Below are 25,230 nucleotides of genomic sequence, written 5' to 3'. Positions count from 1 at the left end.
ATCCCTCCTTGGACAATAGCTAGGTACACAGCTATGACCACCTGCAGAGATGCACCCCAGTACATGTGTACATGTGCATGACTGAGTATGGTGTGGTGTTGGACAGTGCCCCCCAAAGTTCCAGGGCGGGTACTGCCACTACAAGAGCCCCTTGGTGTCCTAGCACATCCACGTTGACTGCCACCTGTTGGCCTTGCTGGCCTATGTCCACGCGGCTGTCACCGCACTCACACCACACATTCAAGCATGGACAGACCACAGTCAATGAGGGCCATCATCTCACCAGACCATCTATCCATGAACTCAGTTAATGCATGGATGGCACCAGCCAGTTCACGGGCGTTGTCACTTGCAGATGTGAGAGCAGCCCTCTGCACCCTCAGGCCATGTCTGGTGTAATGTTCTATATGTGCCTGCGCCACCATGACAGTCTGAAACATGTACCTGCTGGTACCAGCTATGTTGCCTCTGCAAGGGGCATGATGTCCAGCGGCTCTACAAGCACCCTGGGACATCTGCCTATGTGGTGCCCTGCTGGACATCTGGCTATGCCTGCTGAGACTAGACACAGTAGGCATGGTTACCACACTTTCCTGTGCACAGCCACCAAATGCCAGATGTCCCTCTGCTATGGCCACTGGTGATAGGGTATGTATGGGCACTGAAACTGTGTATGGGGTTGGGGTGGTTAAAAGGGGGATGTCAAATGATGGTGCTGTTTCAGCCCTTGACAACCCCACCTGTGACTCAACAGTGCTATCATCATCTTCGGTGTCTGTATGGACACCAATATCAGATTGCATGCAGGAGGGACCCTAACCAACCTCACCACCTTTGGGGGAAAACAATAAATGCACTTTAAAACCTGTACAGCATTGCCTACCAGTACACACACACACACACACACACACACACACACACACACACACACACACACACACACCTAATAAGTCACATAATACCTACCTGTCCGTGACTTTACAGGCAGTCCCACATACATTTCCATGTGTTCCCCATCTTGCATCACGCTTGGTAACATACACACATTGATACCACTCATTAATATATCAAGTCCTCTAAATGCCTAGACAAGTGATCACAACCCAAGACCTGTTAATACATTAACTGCCTGACCTGTGTGCAATGGTTTTCGATGGCCTCACTGCTGTCATTCAGTGTTCACCCTGTGTATGTCTGGACATCATGGGCATGGCCCCTACATGTGTGGGCTACTATGTTCACTCCATAATATCATGCACTGGTGTGTCATGTGTATGTATTGCTCAGTACATGCCAGATATGCTGCTCAGTCAGCCTATCATGTGACACCTGTAATATATGAATACACTCCATGGTGTTGACTAGTACTTCCCCAATGCATCTGTAGTGCTGCATACGTGGGTTGTATGTCACCTCTCTGCTGAATCTGATATTACAGGTATACCTGGTGTCTACCTTCTCTCGCAATGCCTATTCCATGCTACAGAACTTATTATACTATCAGCTGTCCTGTGATTACATACATGACAAGTATTCCTGGTGTGTAATGTGGCAGTCCATGTCCATGTACTGCATAATCCCAAAGGGAGGTACTGCTATATGAACACCCCACAATCACACATGTGCATACATGGCCAGCCACCCAAAAACACACACATGCACAAATGCATCCTACCTGCATCAACCTCCCTCCACTTCACCAGAGTCACCCTACAGACAAACTAACTACCCACCAGGATGCACACACACACATACAGGTGAGGCTGCACAATGATAGTACACACCGTTCTCTTATTACCCATCTGTCAAAATGCATAACATATGGTACACAACAGCATGCAGTGCAGCTATAGTCAGTCCGTGCTAGCAACAGTATACATGTGTGTGATGCATGTACTGTGTCACTAAGTGATGCCCCTTCCCCTGGATACCACTGCACCCTGCTATATACTGTGCACCACACCTCACAGGTGTACAACCCATTGCTGAATTTGTAGTGCTGTGTCAGTTATGTCAGCTTTAATGCTCACAGCCCCTATGTTTTTCAGCAACACATACCTGGGATGATATGTGGGCAGATGTCATTTGTGAATGCCTGATGTCTGATTTACAGCTCTCAACATCAGCGGACCATGTATGACCATGTATGACCAATCAAATACTCTTACACTGACAACCATCAGAGCATACTGTGACTATGGGGGTGTACACACCCTTATAGATAGGACGCACCCATCCTTGATCTGCCATGGGACCACATGACTGCATATCTTAACAGTACATGAGCCTGATATGTGACATATATCCTGTACTTTTACATGCAGTGTTTATGGAATGTGTTCGGTGTGCGGATGCTGATCGCAATGCATACACTCCGTGTGGGCATATGTGTGCACAGCCTTATCATCATGGTTTATTGCATCTATTGTTATGTGTACTACAGCAGTCACTACTCCTAGCAAGGGTATACTAGCATGGGCCGTCTGCATTTGCCAGTGTAAGTTCAGTCTGCCCTACACCATGTCCACCTAATTTGCATGATTGCAAGGTCTACTCATGTGCACATCCCTTGGTGCTCACACAATGCCATCACTATTGCTGTGGGGGTAGGGTTACATCTGACACAGTTCCTGAACCTGACTATGTGCAGATACAGCCATTGTTAGCATCCTTAGGATCCCTGCTGCAGTGCACTGGTGTGTCATGCTGACAGCCCCCCTCCTTCAGCCTTTTTGCAGATGCATGACAAGTAAGGCCTACACATGTGTGTTACTTTGCAGTGTCCCATACACTGAACACCACATGTTACAGCCTAGTCCCAGCCAATAATGTGGACCACAGTAATGCCTTATGCCATAGTGTAACTCTGCAACAGTTGCCATTGTCCTACAGGTATATACACTGGTGTTGCACTGTATATGGGTGTTGTTCCAAGCATGTCCCTACTGTAGGCCATGTCTCCCATCATTATGTTACTCCCTGTGGATACATTCCGCAATGACAAGCTATTAGTTATCATGCAGGTGTCTGACACACCCTTCCAGTACCCCATCATGGTCACCCCTGTGATGCCGTGCATTTAACAGCAACAATACATGCACATGTGCAGCATGCATTCTGGGTAGGTGTGTTAGATGTGTGCATGGAATATACCATCTCCATTACATGCCCAGTATATTGGCAAGTATCTACATAAACCATAGTCACCAGCTACAGGCTGCTGCCTTGGTGGTATATCGGATGGACCTACATAAGAGGGTGAGAGATGCAAAGTCAGTGGCCACACCTGTGGCATTGCTACAGGGTGGGTGCAGCACTACAATACATCAACAGTACATGGCCACAATACTATCACATATGCACATCTGTTTATCACTACTATGCAGCAACAGAATATATCTGTGACATGTCAGATATGCATGATCTACCTGTAGCGATGCAGATGTATACGCAACAGTGGTCTACTGATGTGCCCTGTGGCCTTACCTGCACACACCTCGGCCGGTGTGTGGATGGCACCCACTTCCACAAACGTGTCCGGCGGTTGGTGGCTTTGCCGACGGGCAGGTGCCACGAGGCTGGCTAGGAGCTCTTCCACACATGTCATGAGGGATGGATGGCATGCCCCCCCCATGGTGAGGTGATTCCCCCCAGAATGCAGCAGCATGCCGATGGGCATTGCGAAGCAGGTCAGAACAATGATGCTGGACCTGCTCATAACTGCGGTTGTGCAGTCCGACATCATTGACCCTGTGGACTAGGTCATTCCACAGGGTGGTCTGCTCCTGCTGATCATGGGCAGCCCGGCCAAACAAGACTGCATAGTGCTGTATGAGGTCATTCAGCAGAATGTCATTTTCAGCTGCTGTGTATGCTGGCAGCCTTCCATAGGACATTGTGCCTGAAAGACATAAAGATGGACACAGGTGTGAGCAAGTCATGCAGCAAGGTTACCACAGTTCTTAATACACATCACTGTCACCCCCCACCATAACAGCAACAAACTGCACATACAACTCAGTAGCTATGGCTACAGCATACCTTACCAATGGGGAAGATATTTTACTGTACCACGCTTTGTGCAATGTGTTTGTAGCCATGTTCCCTGTGTGGACACTATCATTGCTGGCCTGTTACAGACTATTCACCTGCATGCCATTGTCAGGGCCACAATGGTTACATATATGCCTGTGGTATGCTTGCTATGTGTTTGCTGCACATCTGACATTCTGTGTTATTGGGATTATCTATGCATGCTGTTGGACATGTTCCGGGATTGTGTAGACTATTACTACTGACATATGTTCTACAACAGTGGCACAATACCATGTATATGTACTACTGGCCAGCAGAACCACCTCTCCAAACTCATCTGCCCAAGTTACCAGGCCACATCACATGTGTGACCCACCCTGGAGGCTCCTCATGTACTGGTCCAGCAATATCATCAGGTGGAACTAACTCAGGTGATGTTGTCCGGGCAACACAGACATGTTCCTGTCCCCTGAGGTCAGGTCCAGGGTCTGTTCCATAAGAGGCTCCACAGACACATGTGGGATGTGCTACATCACCTTGAGGCACCCAGTACACATTCACAGGGCCCACATGTTCCTCTTGCTCAGCCTCCAGGCCAGGCACCTTCAGGACATGGACTGCTGTTGTGAGTAGCAGTGGGTGGCAGGCTTGTTCCCATTGTGTCCATATTGGGGCCCATGGGGTACACCATCCAGGGTGTTTACCCATCTCATGTGTCACATACCACCCCTGTATGCTGTCCTCTATATCTATCAACCCTGACCACCTCCAAACTATACCTGCCATATTTCCCCATATTCCCATTCCATACTTCACAGACAAGGGCAATGTGGTCCCAACAAGGGGTTCACATGTGACGTACCCATCCATGTTGCACACACTGACAGCTGTAGATATCTGTGTGTATTGCTATGTGTGCTGTTTCCTCACACATAGCATGCAGCACTGTGGTGGTAATATAGGGGATATGTATTTACATACATATATGTTTGTGTGTGTGTGTTTGTATATATGTAGACATGTGCATGTAGGTATACATCTATATATGTGTAGATATATATGATGTATATATGTGTTCATATATATGTCTATTATATATTTATATATATATATATATATATATATATATATATATATATATATATATATATATATCATCATCATCTTCTTTCGCTGTTCCTCATGGGGGCCACAGCGGATCATCTGTTTCCATTTCTTCCTGTCCTCTGCATCATGCTCTTTGACACCAACCGCCTGCATGTCCTCTCTCACCACATCCATAAACCTCATCTTGCATGCAGGAGGGACCCTAACCAACCTCACCACCTCTTTTCCTCTTACCTGGCAGCTCCATCCTTAGCATCATTTTCCCAATATACCCAGTATCCCTCCTCAGCACATGTCTAAACCAACGCAATCTCGCCTCTCTTGCTTTGTCTCCAAACTGTCCAACCTGAGCTGACCCTCTAATATACTGATTGCTAATCCTGTCCATCCTAGTCACACCCAGTGCAAATCTTAACATCTTCAACTCTGCCACATCCAGCTCTGACTCCTGCCTTTTTGACAATGCTACCGTCTCCAACCCATATAACATAGCTGGTCTCACTACTCTCTTGTAGACCTTCCCTTTCACTCTTATTGGTACCCATCTGTCATAAATCACTCCTGACACTCTTCTCCACCCATTCCACCCTGCCTGTACTCTCTTCTTCACCTCTCTTCCACACTCACCATTACTCTGAACTGTTGATCCCAAGTACTTAAACTCATCCACCTTTACCAACTCTACTCCTGCATCTTCACCATTCCTCTACCCTCCCTCTCATTTACACACATATATTCTGTTTTAGCCCTGCTGACCTTTATTCCTCTCCTCTCTAAAGCATATCTCCACCTCTCCAGGGTCTCCTCAACCTGGTCCCTACTCTCACTACATATCACAATGTCATCTGCAAACATCATAGTCCATGGGGCCTCCTGTCTAATCGCATCTGTCAACCTGTCCATCGCCACTGTAAATAAGAAAGGGTTCAGAGCTGATCCTTAATGTAATCCCACCTCCACCTTAAATGTATCTGTCACTCCCACTGCAGTCCTCACCAATGTCACACTACCCTTGTACATATCCTGTACCACTCTTACATACTTCTCTGCCACTCCCGACTTCCTCATACAATACCACAACTCCTCTCTCGGCACCCTGTCATATGCTTTCTCTAAGTCCACATAGACACAATGCAACTCCTTCTGACCTTCTCTGTATTTCTCCAACAACACTCTCAGAGCAAATATTGCATCTGTAGTGCTCTTTCCTGGCATGAAACCATACTGCTGATCACTAATCATCACATCCCTTCTGATCAATTTTATCCGTCTGTAATTACTGCAGCTCTGCACATCACCCTTATTCTTAAAGATAGGTACCAAAACACTTTTTCTCCACTCCTCAGGCATCCTCTGACTTTCCAAAATGTCATTAAACAATCTGGTTAAAAATTCCACTTCCATTTCTCCTAAGCACCTCCATGCTTCCACTGGTATGTCATCTGGGCCAACAGCCTTTCCATTCTTCATCCTCTTCATAGCTGTCCTTACTTCCTCCTTGCTAATCTGCTTCACTTCCTGATTCACTATCCCCACATCATCCAACCTTCTCTCTCTCTCATTCTCTTCATTCATCAGCCCCGCAAAGTACTCTTTCCATCTACTCAACACACTCTCCTCACTTGTGAGTACGTTTCCCTCACTGTCCTTTATCACCCTTACCTGCTGCACATCTTTTCCAGCTCTGTCCCTCTGTCTAGCCAATTGGTACAGGTCCTTTTCTCCCTCTTTAGTGTCCAATCTCTCATACAACTCTCTATATGCCTTATCCTTAGTCTTCGCCACCTCTCTCTTTGCCATGCACCTCATCTCTTTATACTCATGTCTACTTTCTTCATCTCTTTGACAATCCCACTTCTTCACCAGCCTCTTCCTCTGTATACTCTCCTGTACTTCCTCATTCCACTAACATGTCTCCTTGTCCTCCTTCCTCTGTCCAGATGTCACACCAAGCACCTTCCTAGCGGTCTCCCTTACTAGCTCTGCTGTAGTTACCCAGCTATTCGGTAACTCTTCATTGCCTCCCAGTGCCTGTCTTAACTCTTCCCTGAACTCCACCTCACAATCACCCTTTTTTAACTTCCATCATTTAATCCTTGGCATTGCTTTCACACTCCTCCTCCACTTCTTGATCACCAACATCATCCTGCAGACCACCATTCTATGCTGCTTAACTACACTTTCCCCAGTCACCACTTTACAGTTTCCAATCTTCTTCAGACTGGCCCTCCTACAGAGGATATAATCCACCTGTGTGCATCTTCCTCCACTATTGTACATCACCCTATGCTCCTCCCTCTTCTTAAAATATGTATTTACCACAGCCATGTCCATCCTTTTCGCAAAATCCACAATCATCTGCATTCCTCTCCTTAACACCATACCTACCCATCACTTCCTCATCCCCTCTGTTCACTTCACCAATATGCCCATTGAAGTCCGCTCCAATCATTAGTCTCTCACCCTTGGGTACACTCACCACCACTTCATCAAACTCACTCCAAAATTTTTCTTTCTCATCCATCGCACACCCAACTTGTGGAGCATATGCACTAACAACTTTCATCATTACACCATCAATTTCAAGCTTCATAAACATCACTCTATCAGACACTCTCTTCACCTCCAAAACACTCTTGGCATACTGTTCCATTAGGATAACCCCTACCCCATTTCTTCTGCCATCCACACCATGATAGAACAATTTGAACCCACCTCCTATACACTTGGCCTTACTTTCTTTCCATCTGGTCTCTTGCACGCACAATATATCAACCTTCCTTCTCTCCATCACATCAGCTAGCTCTCTCCCTATACCAGTCATACTGCCAACATTCAAAGTTCCTACCCTCAGTACTACACTCCTAACCTTCCTCCTCTCTTCCTGTCTTCAGGCTTGCCTTCCCCCTCCTCTTCTTCTTCGGCCAACAGTAGCCCAATTTCCGCCAACTCCCTGTTGGCTAACATTACTGGTGGCGGTCATTGTTAACCCGGGCCTCGACCAATCCGGTATGTAATTATGAAAACTTCTCCGCATCAGTAGTTTTTGGCAGAGGTTTTACGCCAGATGCCCTTCCTGATGCAACCCTCCCCATTTATCCGGGCTTGGGACCGGCACAAAGAAATGCACTGGCTTGTGCATCATACCTATATGTGAGGTACATTCGGACATCAGGTCCACAATCTCACAACACCTTCCTGCACAGCTGCACTGTTCTGCCTTACAACACAGACAGGTGCCACATATGGACCCAGCCTGATATTAGGGGAGTATATGTAGGGCCAGATTGCAGGTAACCCTATTACACACCTATGGCATTCCTGCATGCTACAATACAGGTTAACATGAGTATCCTGCAAGAGGTGGGCTGTGGAGCCCACATGTCCATTATTATGGCATTACTTCTACCACCAGGTATTGGCCACATAATATACATACTTCCCATTGCACAACACACACTATGATGCCTTACATCTTATCAGTCAGTGCTGCTCTGCATGGTTGACAGGTATGGCCCACTACCTACAGGGACGGATTCTATTGTCCTTAGCAGTTGTTCAGCTGAACATCATTACAACAACACCTGAAGGCACATACAAAGCATTCCACATCAACTATCCCATTATTATGGACCAAGTACATACATATATACTTCAAATACCTGTTCTGGGAATGAAGTCTCTTCTGGATGGTTAACTTGATGTTTTTTGTGCCTTACACGCACTCTCTCACTCTCTCTCTCTCTCTCTCTCTCTCTCAGTCTCTCTCCAGTAAATGGAATGAGCTGATTTGCATGGATTACAGTATGGAATTTGTAGGAGATACACATGATCAGGTGATGGCATCTGCACCAATCAGTGTCCTACACTTGCTACCTGCATGCAGCATGCTGTGTAGTACTTTCAGTTACCAACTACTATAAATCCCTACATCATGTGGGCGTAGTCCCTTTACCTTTCCTGTATGATGGACATCCTTCCTGTGGGTGTGCAGCAGTGTTACAGACAGCAGGTAGCAATATCTCTTACAGGAGAACCTGCACACTCAGGCCAGGTACATATCTGTAGGTGGATCCAAAACTACAGATAGAGTGTGAGTAGTGTTGTTGTATGCATTGTATAGAACTGGTGTTACAGGGTTTGTGTGTACATACTAGTTTAACTTGGAATGCAGTCTGTCTGCATAGCTCTCAACTGTGGGCCTATCCACTTGATGTCCAGAGGTGTGCCTATTATGTTTTGTCTGTCCACCACACAGGTCTTGTATTAGATATATCACTGGCAGTGTGTGTGTTGAGTGCTATCAGTACATGGCTACATCCATGTCTGTTTCTAACTTCATATTCTTGACTAAGAGTATGTTGCAGACTATCCTGTAACACCAGTGGCTTGCTTAGTGTATGACAACAGTTTTACACATATGGGCCTGTGTTCCAGCCTCTGTCCTCCACCTACATACCAGGCTTTGTACATATGACATGCTGTCAGGGGTTGTTATGTATGTTATGTGTGTATGTCATGCTGCCATTCCTGCCATCAGTCCACTGCTGTTGTGTTCCCCCATACATACTGTGGGGTTGGGTCCATATACGTGTGGGCTTCACCTACACAATACATGCGTGCCCTTATGCACTCAGGAGGCCAGTGTATCTAACAGTGATATATGGCCCTGTATTATTGAGTCAGGGGGGGATGCACCATAACTAACCTAGGCTGTTAAAACATGTGGGGGTATCAGGAGTAAGCTGCCTTAAGGTATCTGGATGTACATTATCATACAATTCACCTTGGGTAAATGCAGGCCTACTGCCTCCTGCCATACAGACTGTTCTGTTTGTCAGTGTGATTGTGATGGTGTCAGTTATGCCTTGTTATGTAACAGATACATTCCATTGTGTCAACTGAGGTCTTTACCCCCTAGGGATTGTGTACAGAGTGCAGATAGAGGCTGGTTTTATATAACTGTTTCATAGTTGCATTTCTCTGTTTATATGTATGTCAGTGTCTAAACAGTCATATGACATGGCATATCCAACTGTAATAGTACACAAATAAAGCTTTCCCAATTATGCAAACCTGTGTGTGGTGTTATATCCTTTGACCTCTCTGTGGGTATATGTTGCAGGCAACAAATGTCATTTGTATGGGTGGCTCATACAGTGTCCAGTTGGTAAGATGGCAACTGTAGGCATAGTGGCTGTTCCATACTGTGTGCAGCTTCTACATATGTATCTTCCTATACATATCTCTGTGTGTGTATGTGTAGTTAGATATATATGTATGTATATATATATGTATATGTATATCTCTATCTGCATATATGTGTCTGGGTATATGTATCCTAGGTATGTTGATTGCTTCCACATTGTACATTCCCTATGGTAGCCAGACTGTACTGTATGATATGTCATTTTCAGCTGCTGTGTATGCTGGCAGCCTTCCATAGGACATTGTGCCTGAAAGACATAAAGATGGACACAGGTGTGAGCAAGTCATGCAGCAAGGATACAGCCTGACATTATATAGGTGGGATGGAGTACTGTTAACATCTTGTGCCCATGTTGTGTTAGATCCTGGTTATGGGATCTGCAATAGTTGGTACTGTATTGCAGGGCAGACGTGTTTGGCTGTGGGGGGAGGAGATATCTATACGTACAAGACATATATTGTTTGGGCCCCCTCAACCCCATTAACGGTGCATGTGGACATATATGTTTTTGTTATATTCCCTTTTATATCTATAGATGTATGTCTGTATATACCTATATAGATATATATTTATGCTTACATATATATATATATATATATATATATATATATATATAGACATATATATCTATAGATGTATGCATATGTATGTATATATATTTATATATCTATATCTACATATATAGATGTTATTAGATGTTAATATATATGTACACAACATATACATCTACATGTTGAAATACATTTCCTGTACTGTTGAATGACTGGGCTGGATGATATGTTTGTGAAAAATCAGGGCTGTTTGTATTTGACATGGCTTAGTGGTAAATCGCTATGGTGTGCAGGGTCTTGGGTTTGAGCATTGCAAAGGTTTTCTATTTTGTTGCTGGGCAGAACAAGGGCCATTAGATACAGAGTGAGTAAGGCACTTTTAAGCAGTTGTAAGTGGGTTTGCGTGGAGATAAGCACTGCTAACTTCCGGTTACAGTTTCTTATACTGATTTAGCTTCTCAATTGCTTAACCTGTGTAGGCATTGCTTACCCCCTCGCAAACAAGCTTAAATACGCTTACTGCTGCTTAAAAGTGCTTACTCCCGCTTACCCCCGTTCTAATTTTTTCTTTAAAAGAAAAGAAAAAAGGTTGATAGAAAATTGGTGAAAAAGGGGCACAAAGAGGGAAAGACAGTGGGGAAAACAGCTAGGGATGTGCAGGAGGGTGTAGGGAAGGTCCATAGCTGCCCATTTCTTCTACAGCAACAGCTGTGTATATACACTAACATTGGTGGTAGATTTGGACACTCAAACCCCTGAGAGAGGGGTGAGGTCAACAATAATATGTTGTGATGCCAATTAGACCAGATTACATGTGTCCAGTGGACATGTGTATGAAATGGACAGCTATGTATGGGGCGAGATTTTTTTTTTGGGAACAGTTTGCCCTTTTTTTTTAGGTGAAAAAGGGATGTTAGGGAGGGATAGTAGGTATATTTGGGGAGGTAGGTTGGGTAGGTTAATTGACAAGACAAATGAGATGCATACAGGGGTGCTATATGACACATGTGGGGGGTAAACACCTCGATGGGGAGGGTTGTTAGGAAATCAGAAGCCCATGAGCCCCCTAGTGGAAACAGTGGGACTGAGATCCCCACCCATGGGCAGTCACCACTGCACCTTCACAGCCCCGAAGGTGGCTGTGCTGGGGGCTGAATCAGAGAGCCAGGCCGACCCTCTAGTCATGACACGTGGCCCTCGAGCTGTTGTAGAAGATCTCCAAACTGCTGATTGAGCTCTCTACACACCACGACCTGGACCTGGCGATGGGTGACAGCTTTCTATCCGTGCCCACTCCCGGGGGGGGGGCGAGCTCCATCCCCTGAGCTGGTTCCACCAGAAGGTGGTACAGGACCAGTGACGAGGAGGTCCCAGGTTGGGCCCCAGATGTGCTGGTGCCCGGTGCCATGGCCAGCTGAGGTGGGACAGGTGGGTCTGCTGGGACCCACATTCCCATATGTGCTATGTTGTTTGTGGTGTATCAACATAAGTGGGTTAGTAATAGTCAACACATTCCAGGGTTAGGTAGAAAAGCATGCACAGATATTCTAATTAATCTAGACACCAGATACAGAACAGCTGCATAATAAATGGAACAAATGCATGTATGGAACCACAGTGGCAATAACAACAGCATGCAGGTACATTGATGGCACCATGCCACCAATGTTGGAGTATTTCAACATAGACCATACATAGATACAGATTTAAATATTTATCAACCAATAGGACATATGTCCCAACATAACAGAGGAGTCATTGCATACCAGTTGAGGTGGGTATTTAGTGTATTGTTGGAGATATAGTGGGGTGGAGAGGAAGATGTCAATTAACAACTAGTATATTTCTGTAGTTCGCATTACTTTCCTAGTCAGTGCTGTTATCTGTACCTTACAAGTATTACTATGCTACCCTATTGCCTTAGTTTGGACAGTGATATGGCTGTCTACATCTTTATACATGAACTGGTTTTACCTGCAGTATACACCTCTTACCTGGTATACCTGCGGAGGAATTGTTTGTTAACACTAACTGTTTCTACACATACTCCCAGATTCCAGGTTGATGTTATGCACATACCTGTCCATCTCTTTTTGCACAGACTCTGGCCATGTCTTGACCACATGCAAGTGAACCAGGACATATGTAGAGTATTGCCCTCTTCAACCTTTAGTGACTTACAACAGTCTTATACAGAATTTCCTACACAGTTATATTATGTAGCACAGTGTGGGTGACAGTGATCAGTGATACCTTATTATTCAGAGCAACTGCAACACTCACATTTCCATAAAATACAAGAGTAAACAGTACCAGTACAGGGTAGCAAGCTTTTATTTCTCGGCACAGTGTTCGCATCTGACGTACCCGTGGAAACAATGTTTGTTAGCACTACCTGAATGTTGCCACACAAAGTACCAGATTTCACATTAGTATTATGCACATATATCTCACTCTGTTACTGTACACACTCTGGTCACAGCTTGACAACATGGAGGTGTAGATAGGACATACTTGGCTTATTACTCTCATAACAGTTTGGGGAGTTGCTAGAGTGACAGGTTTGTTCTTTTAGATGTGTGATAGTTGCATTTCTTGTTTGCTGCCTATACATCTGGGATCATCCCACTGATTTCCCAGGGGGACGGAGTGACAGGCAGCAGATATGGGCCAATTTACTGGACATTCTGGACATATTTGTACAGTTGTGGAGTATGATTCTGTATGGAGACTACTATGACTCCCAGGATTCGAACCATGGCTGTGTGTGCTAAAACTACAACAGTTCACGTCGCTGTTGCATGTGTTATTCAGATTTTGTTGTTTTTCTTTTCACTGTTTTCTGTCTATGTCTCTCTCAGTTGTACTAAATGACCTCTGGGGATTACACCATAGGTTCATAGGTTCATAGGTTCATACTAGGCTATCTGCCCAAGGGCATTTATAAGCCTAGCCCATAGTTTTGTGGCTTACGCCACCCCTTTAGTTTGGAGAAACTATGCCCATTATTTTGCTGTGCCTCTGTCGAGCAGTGACACTGAGGTAACCCCTGGGGTGTATCTGCGATCTCCCATCCATTGGTCAAGATTCCTCTTGAACAAGGCCAGCGAGGTGCTCTGCCTCACATAAACCGGGATTTTGTTCCACAGCATAGGGAGTCTTTGGGTGATGAATCTATCCCTCCAGCACATCCTATTAATAACCGTGTCGAGGTTTAAGTCTCCCCCTTGTGGCTCTGAGGGATCTAGATTTTTGAGATGAAGCATGTTCATCAAATCTGGGTTTGACATGGCCTTGTATGTCAGGCATAGGTCACCTCTGAGCAAGCGGTAAGCAACTGAATATAACTGGAGTTCTTTCAGTCGGGCAGCATAAGACAGATTTTTGAGACCCTTTATCCTTTTGGTGAGGAACTTTTGTGGCCTCTCCAGCTGCTGCAAGTGTCGGGTCAGATACATTCCGAATGGGGCATTGTACTCGATCATTGGTCTGATGAGTGATGAGTATAGGGAGACTATGACTTCCCTTGATCTAGATGTGAATCCCTTCATGATAAGGTGGGCAATGTAGAAGGTCTTCCTAACTACTTTAGCAATATGAGTGTCGAATGAAAGGCTACTGTCAGCCTGGGTTCCCATGTCCCTAACAAATTCTTCTGTGTTCAGGGGATTGCCACCTATATGGTAGCTAGGGGTAACCTTATTTTTCCCGAAGGGTATGACTATGCATTTCTTGGCATTTAACTTTAGGCCATGGCTCTGGCACCAGTTATCCGTTTCTGTGAGACCCTTCTGAAGGATATCTGTGTCGGATGTGTTTTCAACTACGGCGCCCAGTTTGCAGTCATCTGCAAACTTTGTCAGCCATAACCCTCCTGTGTTTGCTTGTACTTCAGAAAAGTAGATGCCAAACAAGAGTGGGCCCAGGACTGAGCCCTGTGGGACACCACTTGTGACAGGCTTTGAGTCTGACATGGCGCCAGCAACTCTGACCCTGTGGGTTCTGTCACTCAGCCAGTTTGCAACCCATCTTGTAATGTATGGGTTTACATTTAAGTTGATGAGTTTTTCAATGATACCCGAAAGTGAGGTATTGTATCAAAAGCCTTCGCCAGGTCTAGGTAGGCTGTATGGACTGCCTTTCCTCACAATGGCCTTGGTGACTGTTTCAAAAAGTCAACCAAGTTTAGAAGGCATGATCTGCCTTTGACAAAGCCAAACTGGGTTGGATCCAAAGTCTGCAAGTTCCTATGTCTTTATTTATGAGATCCATTATGATCCTCTCCATGGCTTTGCAGATAAGGCTTGTCAAGCTAATGGGACGGTAATTTCCAGGGTCGGTGGAGGCACCCTTTGTGGAGTGGGACCAAAGTCGCTGTGTGCCACTCCTGGGCACGTATCCAGAGGTGAGACTAAGATTAAACAGCTGTCCTAACTGTGGGTTTAATTCCTCATTGAGTTCATGGAGCACACAGCCGGGACACCATCAGGTCCCATGGATGCTGTGTTCTTTGCCTTGAGAGAGCAGTTCTCACCTGGGCGTTAGAGATGTTTGGGGGCTACAATCATTTGGTATAGATATCTCTCCTTTAGGGGAGGGGAGAAGTTTGCACTGAACCTTTCAGCCAGTATGTTGGCAATGTCTGTAGGATCAGTAATCTTCACATCATTTTGAACTAATTCTGAGCATATCTAGGAGTTTCCTCCTAGGTTTCTGACATAGCTAAAGAATGCCTTATGGTTGTCTTTAGAGTCCTTAGCTATTTTTTCTCAAAATTAGCTTTGGATGATTTTATGAGAGCTCTTAGCTTTTACTTATAGTGATCAGGTGTCTTACCTTTTAAGGATTTTGCTCTATCTTGTAGTAGCTTTCTCCTTTTGTTGTAGAGTTTGTTTATGGCTGGGGTCCACCAGACTGGACGCTTGCCTTTGGTACAAAGAGTCTTTGTTTTGCTTGGGATTGCCTGATCCATGCAGCCCTGCAGGTGCTGGTAGAAGGCATGTGTAAGTGATTCAGCGGTTTGAGTAATGTTAACCGCCGGCTCAGGGGCCTTAAAGGAGACCACACTAGTCTTTAGAAGTGTGAAGTCGGCTTTCGAGAAGTTCTTTACTGTGGTCTTTTTCATTTCGGGTGGGGGCGGGATGAGGACCTCCAGCGAGATTAGTTTGCAGGTGTTGTGTTCTGAGGTGGTAGTTGTTTGGGTGTCTGCTTTGGTGGCCTCTGCTGTTTTGGTAGATTTTTGATCAGAGCCTCCGAGTATGTCTTTGTGTGTTTATGTGTATGATTTGAGGTTGTGATGGTATTATGTGAGACTGGGTCTATAGTGTGTGTGGTTACCTTTTCCTCCTGTCTGGTCATGCCAGTCCTATGTTGAGAGAGCTCAGCCTCCAGTTTGGCCGTATAGTTGCATCTCTCGCATGTATTTGTGTTTTGTGGGAGGAGGAGAGGGTTGTCTGTGTACATGAGGCAATTGTAACATTGCCTCAATATTCCCAGGTTCACCAGCTGAGCAGGAGAGGACATTAGCAACTGATCCCTCGACATGCTAGAAGGAATAGACAGAAAAACTTAAGAAAAGGTTCTGGGGGATGTGGGTGACCGAGACATTCCTACACATTCTATTTATGTTGCACAGTGTGGGTAACATTGCTTAACACAACAGTACTATTAAGTGATTGCAAATCTACATTGCCATATGATACCAGAGTATACACATGCAGTCTAGCAGTTAGACATTTATTGTCAGGCTATTATGCTTTTATTTACATACAAACTATATGAGACTCTTCCTGTCATATTCTCCGGTGTATGCAGTACTTGCCTTAAACAATACAGGTTTTATACTGGCAATTAACTTACTAATGCTTTTAGATTTATTTCCTATGAAAGTACATGCAAGAGTATTACTAACCTGCCTCACATCGCAACCTCTGCAGGCGACATCCATGGGCCTCCTCGTTCGCAGCCCGCTCACTTGCCACTGTGAAGGACATAAGAGGAATATTTAGCCATACCTATCCATAATATACATGAGCTGGCAATTATTAAACATGTAGTGGAGTGATACTTGCACACAGCTGGGACAACCCCTGCCGTCCTAGCCTCCTGGATCCACTGATCCAAGTGATCCCCCTTACGCCGCTTCAGGTCGGCATAGTGATGCTGGACCTGCACACCAGTTTGGGGTATGCCAGTGGCACTGGTGAGGTCACGGGCGAGACAGTCCGAGGCTTCTGCCTTATATTGGGAACCCTGGTACTGGCCCTGCAGCAGTCTCTGCTCATGGTCTTTGACAAGGAGTCCTGCCATGACTCTGGACTCCTGGATGTCCCAACGCTGCACCCAAAAGTGCACTCCCTCTCCCCTTTCTGCCATGGTGCCTGCAAGGGGAAGCTACAACCAGTTATGAGATGTATTTCCTCCTGTTGGGTTTAAGTAGGGCCGAATTCCCGCACTTTGCCGTGATTGGCCGGTTTTGAAAAGGCTAAGCTATGGGCAAACCTGCTTACCTAAGGTTGGCATTGTTTAAAGGGGTATACCACTGGGCAAATTGAGTTAGCTGACCTACACATTGCTTACACCAACTAAGCTAGACTGACACCTCACATCTGCATTTAATGCAGTACTCCAGTTCACAAATATATGTTATTTAGTAGGTTATGCGACTAAAAATATTGGTCATAACATGGTTTGACATGGAAAATGGAATGTGCTGCAATGGGACTTGAACCGGGAATGACTGCTCATAAGGTGACTGCTCTGCCCACTATACCATTGCTATACTTCTTCATTTGCATATATCTTCCTTTTTATCCTCTTCTGCCATTTAAGCTGCATTAACTGTAGCTAAGCGATGGGCAAACCCACGCACCTATGGTTAAATTTAATCTGTTTGATAAAGGATCTTTATATTGCTTGTGTTTACTATTGCTCTTGTACACATGGGGGGATGTTGCTGGGGTATGCGGATACCTATGAGCGGTCTCGCTCATTCTTTTGGGCTTTCTGTTGTTCTTCATTGCAGGAGTGTGTATATTCTGGGAGCTCTGCTCTCAGAGACACCCCCTGCACTCTTACACGCTCCGTGTAAGATTAGGGGCTCAGGCAGCGTGCCTTCATTAATATGCATGGCACGCTGCCGTCCTGCTCCTAAATGCCCACTTCCTTGCAGGACTAAGCTAGTCCTGCACGGAAGATTAGTAAATCCAGGGGTTTAACTTTTTAAGAGTGGACACAGAGCAAAAATATAACTATAGAACAATAAAGGATATTAAGAACAAAAAAACAAGGCTCATGTAGTGTAACCCAGATAATCCAACAGCAAAATGTACCAATGATGTAATAGATACAGTATGTTACTAATACGTAGCACATGCATGTTCAGAGTAGCAAGTGGGTAACCCTAACACAGAGTATCTTTGAGTGATATATTTAGGTATCATGGCACTGAAAAAGGGTTACACACACATCTGAAAATAGTTTATGTGACTGACCATACATTCTGTAAATCTGGATTATTTCATTCAGCTGAAATCACTGTATAAAGGCAATATATCATATGATATTCCTAGTACAGTCTATCCGATGACTTTATTGTTGAATTTAACCTTTTAGTAATTAAAAAAAATAGAAATATTATAGGCACCTTGAATAGGTAAAAACATGGCATCTTTCCTCTGAATATCATCTGTGCTGCTGTTTTCATCTTTGCTCAGGTGAGTTGAGAGTTTGTTGAGGTTTTCACATGCTCCAAATGCACAACACTGGTAAGCATAAGGCATCTCCATTGATCTAATAAAAACATAAAAGCAACAACATCTCATTAAGAAGAAGGGCACATGAATTCACTTAACATTTTCCATGCATCAATGCTGAAAGCATTATTACTCACTTTTCTAATACAGTAAGGGAAGACAACCAGTAGATTGTGCAACCTTTATATGAATTTGCAGTTTTAAAGGAAAATTGTGACTGTAATAAATTCATCTATGGCAAAACCTTAAGGTAATCTGTTGCTAAAAAATCATACACATAGTTCTTCAGATATTCTCTGAGACAGTTGTCATTTTGCCTCATTTATTTTTTAGCAAAATGATTTTAAGTTTGTTATGTAACTATAAGGGATTTGATTTTTGAATCACAGATTAAGTCTTATTATAGCAATAACCCACGCCTGGGTGTGGGTAATGCTAAATTTACCCACGGTTGGCGTGGTTTGGTCCCGAGGGCGAAGCCCAAGGGACCAAACAAAGCCAACCGTGTAATTAGCATTACCCACACCCAGAAGTGGGTTATTGCTATTATACCATGACATTATTTAAGAAAAGAAACTATTCCTTTTCTTAAATAATGGCATAGTATAATGCCTGTTTACTGCCCTTCCGCAGATGCCTGGCATCCGGCAGTTCTGATGTACTGCGGCGCCTGCGCAGTACATCAGAGTTGTATAGCAACGGAGAAAGCAAGATCTCCGTTTTTTGAGTGTCTCGCTATGTTAAATGAGTTTAACATGGAGACAGTTAAAATAAGCAACGGACATCTCCGTTGCTTATTTTAAAACTGTCTCGCTATGTTAAACTCATTTAACATAGCGAGACTAAAAGCAACGGAGATCTTGCTTTCTCCGTTGCTGTTTTAACATTGTCTCGCTATGTTAAATGGGTTTAACATAGCGAGACAGCTTTAAAATAAGCAACGGAGATCTCTGTTGCTTATTTTAAAGCTGTCTCGCTTTGTTAAACCCATTTAACATAGCGATTAGAGTTATACTAATGGAAAAAGTCCGGGGACCGGACCTTTTTCCATTAGTATAACTCGATTTACAACGGGCACGCTGGCCAATCAGCGTGCACGTTTTGGGGGGATCATGGTATAAACTAAAAATAGTTTACCTCTCATGTAATATTTTTGAGAGTATGCCCTGGGTCCTTGTGCTACAGCCTATATTGCTAGATGTTATCTCTGAATTTATTTTATATTTTTTTAGTATCTATCTGTTTATGTGTGTGTGTATGTGTGTGTGATTGTGCATACTCATAAATGCATAGGTATCAATTTAGAGCAATTTTTTTTTCAAAATGTTTTTCTTCAATGTTTGTAGACTTTGTAGCCCTTTCTATGGGTAATATGTGAAGTGATCTGCTTCTTTTCTTCATCTCCATGCTGTCCATCTAACTTGCCACCTTGCTGCCCTGCCTAATATAGTAACCCATTAATTTTTCTGTAAGCAAAAGCCTTAAGGGCCATTCATTCTACTAGGGAAAGAGTTGAGAGATCCAAGAATAGGAGCCTTTATATATTAATTGGTGATAAGGTCCCTCTTACCTAACCACTCCTTGTGGCAGATTGCATGCTCTATCACGAGTGTGTGCAAGAAGTGCATACATGTCACAACACGCCAACCTCCTGGTGAGCGGTGCACAGCTGCAGTGTAGGATCTCTGGACTCATTGCTGTGAGAAATACACCTGCACTCCAGCAGGTGTCACCATAGCAGCAAGCCAAGCCACCACCATCACCACAGGACATGCAAGGTGGCATCAGATTCACACTCCCATCCTGCCCTGCTCTGTTCCTCCAATACCCATGATGCTAGACAAACATGGGCTGTATGGGATGGTGTTAGGGGTTTATCCCTCTATGTCACAGAGCCAGGCCACTGAAGAAATGATTTGTTAGCTATGCTGTGGTAGGTAAATATAGAAATGTGAAAAACAGAAGCACAGTGAACTAGTCAGAAAGCCACAAGAAGCATGTTAAGTGTCTCATGTTGAAGTATGAGTCGAAAAATTCAAAATTATCTTTGAGATCAATCTGCATTTCAAAGAACTGCAACAGGTGCCAGAAAATGGAGGAAGAAGCATTTTAGAAAATGCTGCTGTTTGTCAAAGGAGGAAACAAGCAGACATATTTACAAGAAGAAAAGTCTAAATTCCCACAGACAGTCTGGTTGAGAACTGTCCCATTAACTCTGTCACACCTCATCACAGTGCTGTGACTTTTTAGCCAGCAACAATTTAAGATTAGGTTCAGGCAATTAAACTGGCATCCACCAAGATCAGTGCTCTCTATGCTGCTGTTGATACCAGGGGACAAACCACCCAAGCTATACAATTTCAGATTCCCAGGCTTAAAATACTAATGGAGGATGACTTATTTAAACATATTGTTCAGCTTCCAAGATTCTTAGAAGAAGAGTTCTGTAGAAAACTCTATTAACAGAAACATTAATGTTCCTTAACTTTTCTTACGAATAAATAGCTCAAAAATCTGCAAAAGTTTACTTGACAGTGAGGCAACTAAAATAATATATACAAAAAAATAATGATGCAAACTAAAACTTTGACTTCTATAACAGGGTCTCTATACATATTGAATATTGAAATATCTGAAATTGTTCATTCTTACTCTGTTGCTGGTATTCATAGTCAGTGATACAAATGTGCTTAGGCTTTCTGAGATATGTGTGAACAAGCACAGCTGAGCTGTGATTCATAGAGGCTATTTATGCTAATGTGTGATGACTTCAAATGTGATTATGCAAATTTTGAAATAATGAGACAGAAATGAGAAGTGATACAAAACTTCGTATGCTATGAAGTATGTTTTTCACCACTTTGAATCATACTCAGATTTTTCCTCTTCTCCTCTCTGGTTGCAGATGCAGTTTATAAAGAGAAACTTCACCAATTCTATCAGAGTTGCAGTCGGTGAAAATGCTATCAGTTGCTGTGAGCTTTGCTATTTCTAGGTTTGAGCTGCTTCTCTTGGCTGGGCCAAAGCCCCTTGTTCCCAGTGCAGCTCGCTGGCCATGAAAGTGAAAGTATAAGCAAAGGATTACTCAGTATAACTTTGATAATCAGGAAATCCTTTATAGGTTCAGAATGGACAGGAACATTATAAGGGTCTTAGTGGGCATGTTTAACACCCATAGTGGCAGTGTAGGAATGCATGGCCTTCCTATTCCTCTGGACACCAAAGTATGTATAACCCTCACCATAGTTGCTACGAGGATCTACCAGAAACAGACTGGGATCAGATTTGGAATCACATAGGTTTCTGATTTGAGGATACTGTGGCAGTTCCTGGATGTATTCTTGGCACATTTGGATCAGTGCATCTATTTCCTGGTGTCATCTCAGGACCAAGCCAGGACTACAAATGTATGCATGTCTTTTACAGGCTGGCATGTTTTCCTGAGGTACTTAATGCAATAGATTGCAGCCATCTTGCAATTAGGGCTCCTCCTGGTCGACAGGGGAGCAGTATCACAATAGGAAAGGCTACCATTCCATTTACTGCCAGGTAGTGTGTGATGCATAACCAACATCTCTTCCAAGCATCCTCACAGTTCCCATGATTTTCATATCTGGCACACTAGCTCACTTGACTGCCTCTTGCTGCATGACAAGATGCTTGGGGTGATCTTGTTGGTAAGTGGAAAAGTAATTTTTTTGTTATACTGTACTTAAGTAGCTTTCGCATTAAAATATATTGCTGAATGCACATTTTTTTCTTTTTTTTCTTCCCTTCCCCTTTTTTTCTCTCTTTATTTTTATTTATTTATGTGTTCATTTTTTCAGGTGATGCTGGACATCCACGGATAATGACTCTAATGACTCCATTATGAAAACCAATGGATCTGTGGAGGAAACATATAACATATCCCTGTTCCAGACTTGTATTGTCATTGAGAGGGTCTTTAGCCTCCTGAAGAGCCATTTTGGGTGCATGGATGAGTCTGGGGCTGCCTATTAGTATAATCCAGCTACTGCATGCAGGATGTTCACATGTTGCATTCTATATAACATGATCATGCATGGTCTGTTGGTGAAGTGACCCATGCTATCACTGCAGCTCCCAATTCCAGTCCCACCCAGCCCCACTCTAATGATGACCACCTGGCAGCAGTAGTAAGGAACCCCATGCAATAGACTTGTGCACTGCATGTGGCTATGCAGGTAAAGAGGTGGTGTCTACTAGTCCTCAACTATGGTTCAGGACATTCAGGTTAGTGTTTTCTTTATTGCAAACAACACATCGAGTATAACTGATGCATGCAGTGATATCTGTGGGCTATGCTGTGTGTTGCATTGTCTGCTTTCACTGTTCATCTGGCATTCTCTCTCATCTTAAAATATTTTTTATTATCCATTAGAATAACAGTCATGTTGTTGCCATGCCTGAGTATTCACTGTTTCCTGTTCAGTGATGTCAAAAGGCATCAAACAGAAAATAATTCTCATTTTGTCTGCTTTAATGAATATTAAAAAAATACTTCTTGAGAAAATGCATTGCAAATGTATATAATGTTTTCTTTATATATGCCATTTCTTTTAGGTAATTCTATTGTACTGCACATCAGTTTACCTTAGATGGTATAATACACAATAAATTCTGACTTCAGAAACTATCATCATTTGTGCAGTGGGGAGGGTGTAGTGTCAGCAGTCTAAGTTTACATGGTGGATACCCATTTTATTGTGCCATTTGCTTACATGTTTCTCCTAAAAAAAGTTTTTTGTAATAATATCCTGGTAGGGTCAAACAGATACCAGGCAGGCAGTGTGTTTGGGGAATGTTTGCGGGCAGATATATGTTTTTAATATGATATCCTGACAGGCCAACCAGATACTAGGGAGGCAGTGTGTTTGAGGGGCTGCTTGTGGATATTTGTTTAATATACTATCCTGGCAGGGTGAATCAGATACTAGGTGGCAGTTTGTTTTGATGGGTATTTGTAGATGGATTTTTTTTTTCTAATATAATATCCTGGTAGGGTCAACCAGATACTAGGTAGGTAGTGTGCTTTGGGAGTCATTTGTGGATGGATACTTTTTTTAATATAATATACTGACTGAGTTGACCAGATACTAAGGAGATAGTGTGTTTGGGGGCTACTTGAGGATGTCTTTTTTCTAATATAATATATTTGCAGGGTCAACCAGATATTAGGTACACTGTGTGTTCTGGGGGATATTTGTGGATGAAATATAATTTTTTAACCTAATTTGTGCAGGGTCAATCAAGATACATTAGGAAGGTTTGTGGACTTTTTTGCAGGCTAATATACTGGCATGGTCAAACCAGATTCTTTAGGTAGGCAGGTAGTGGATGTGGGGGCAGCTTGTATATATATTGATTGGCCTTGCTGTTTTGTTGTTGAAACTCTAGCTTTGCATGACTACAGTATATACAGGTGAAGTAAGATTACCTACACACTCTTGAATATTGTGATATGAAAGAAATACATCAATGTAACTGTTGGCTTCTTTTTCCATTTTTTTTAACCTTGTAGGCTCAAACCATATAAATAATATTGGCAGGCAGTTGGACTGGGGGAGGGGCTAGGACTATGACATAATGGAATGACTGGCCCTACTGTTGTACTTCTGACTTGCTTTGCAAGAGTAATGTGCATTTGAGTGAAGTAAGACTGACCACAAGCACTGAGCTCTGGCTATTGTTCATGTGAAAAAACAATGCATACATTAATAACCATTGCCATCTTTTTTCATTTTTTAACCTCATAAGATCAAACCAGATACTATGGGTGGGGTGGGCAATTGGGATTGGGGCTACATGTGAATAAAACAACTGGCCCTGCTGTTTACTGTTGCTCTAATTCCAACGTTGCAAGAATGTAATAGTTGCTTTTATTTTCATATTACTTTAATCTAATTTGCACATTATGAGTAATTCTTAATGTGTTATTTAATATTTATTCATGTATATGCTGAATGCCTGTTTAAAATGTCTGTAATATGTGGATGAAATATGCCGAAAAGGGTTTTTTAACTAAACCAGATAGACAAACCCGGGTAACAAAAGCCTGGGAGTACTGTTCTTGTGAGACAAACTAAATTAATGAAACATTCCCCTGGATTTATGAAGCCCTTTATAGCATGCAGGATTAGTTTAAGAGCTATTTTTGGCAATATGGCCGATGTGCGATCCAGGAACGAGCTCCTGGGACGTGCACATGAGCTCTTAGGCTAATCCTGCACGGACCGAGCTCCTGTATGCAACTTACTCTCATTTGCAGGAGAAAACCATGCAAATGAGGGTGATATGTGAATCAGGAAGCTGGCAGCTGTCTGTGCAGGACAAGTGCAGTATGCAGAAATGTACTTGGTTAGTAACCAAGTACAGTTCTGCAATCTATAAAACGGAGCTATGACAGCACCAAATAAAGGCTGCATATCATTGAGGAAGCATGCCAATGTCCAAGTAGAAGGCCATTGGCATTGCAAACTGTAAAAAAAAATAAAATAAACAACTTTTAATTTTCTTTTCACTGAGCTTGCCTGGTTAAGCATAGGGCAGCAAC

General features: G+C 43.4%; 1 protein-coding gene across 3 annotated transcripts in view; it reads right to left on the bottom strand.

Moving 5' to 3' along the window:
* Positions 1-25,230, bottom strand: part of LGR5 (leucine rich repeat containing G protein-coupled receptor 5) — a 1,626,452-nt gene that overhangs the window by 86,875 nt on the left and 1,514,347 nt on the right. For all 3 annotated transcript variants that reach the window (XM_044087987.1, XM_044087988.1, XM_044087989.1), the window contains one exon: positions 18,548-18,693. In XM_044087987.1, coding sequence (XP_043943922.1) covers positions 18,548-18,693 — 146 coding nt within the window. The remainder of the gene's footprint in view (positions 1-18,547; positions 18,694-25,230) is intronic.

The sequence above is a fragment of the Protopterus annectens genome, chromosome 11.part0 (genome assembly GCF_019279795.1).
Source record: "Protopterus annectens isolate FY-2018-M chromosome 11.part0, PAN1.0, whole genome shotgun sequence".
NCBI lineage: Eukaryota > Metazoa > Chordata > Ceratodontiformes > Protopteridae > Protopterus > Protopterus annectens.
This window is presented reverse-complemented; position numbering and strand designations above follow the sequence as displayed.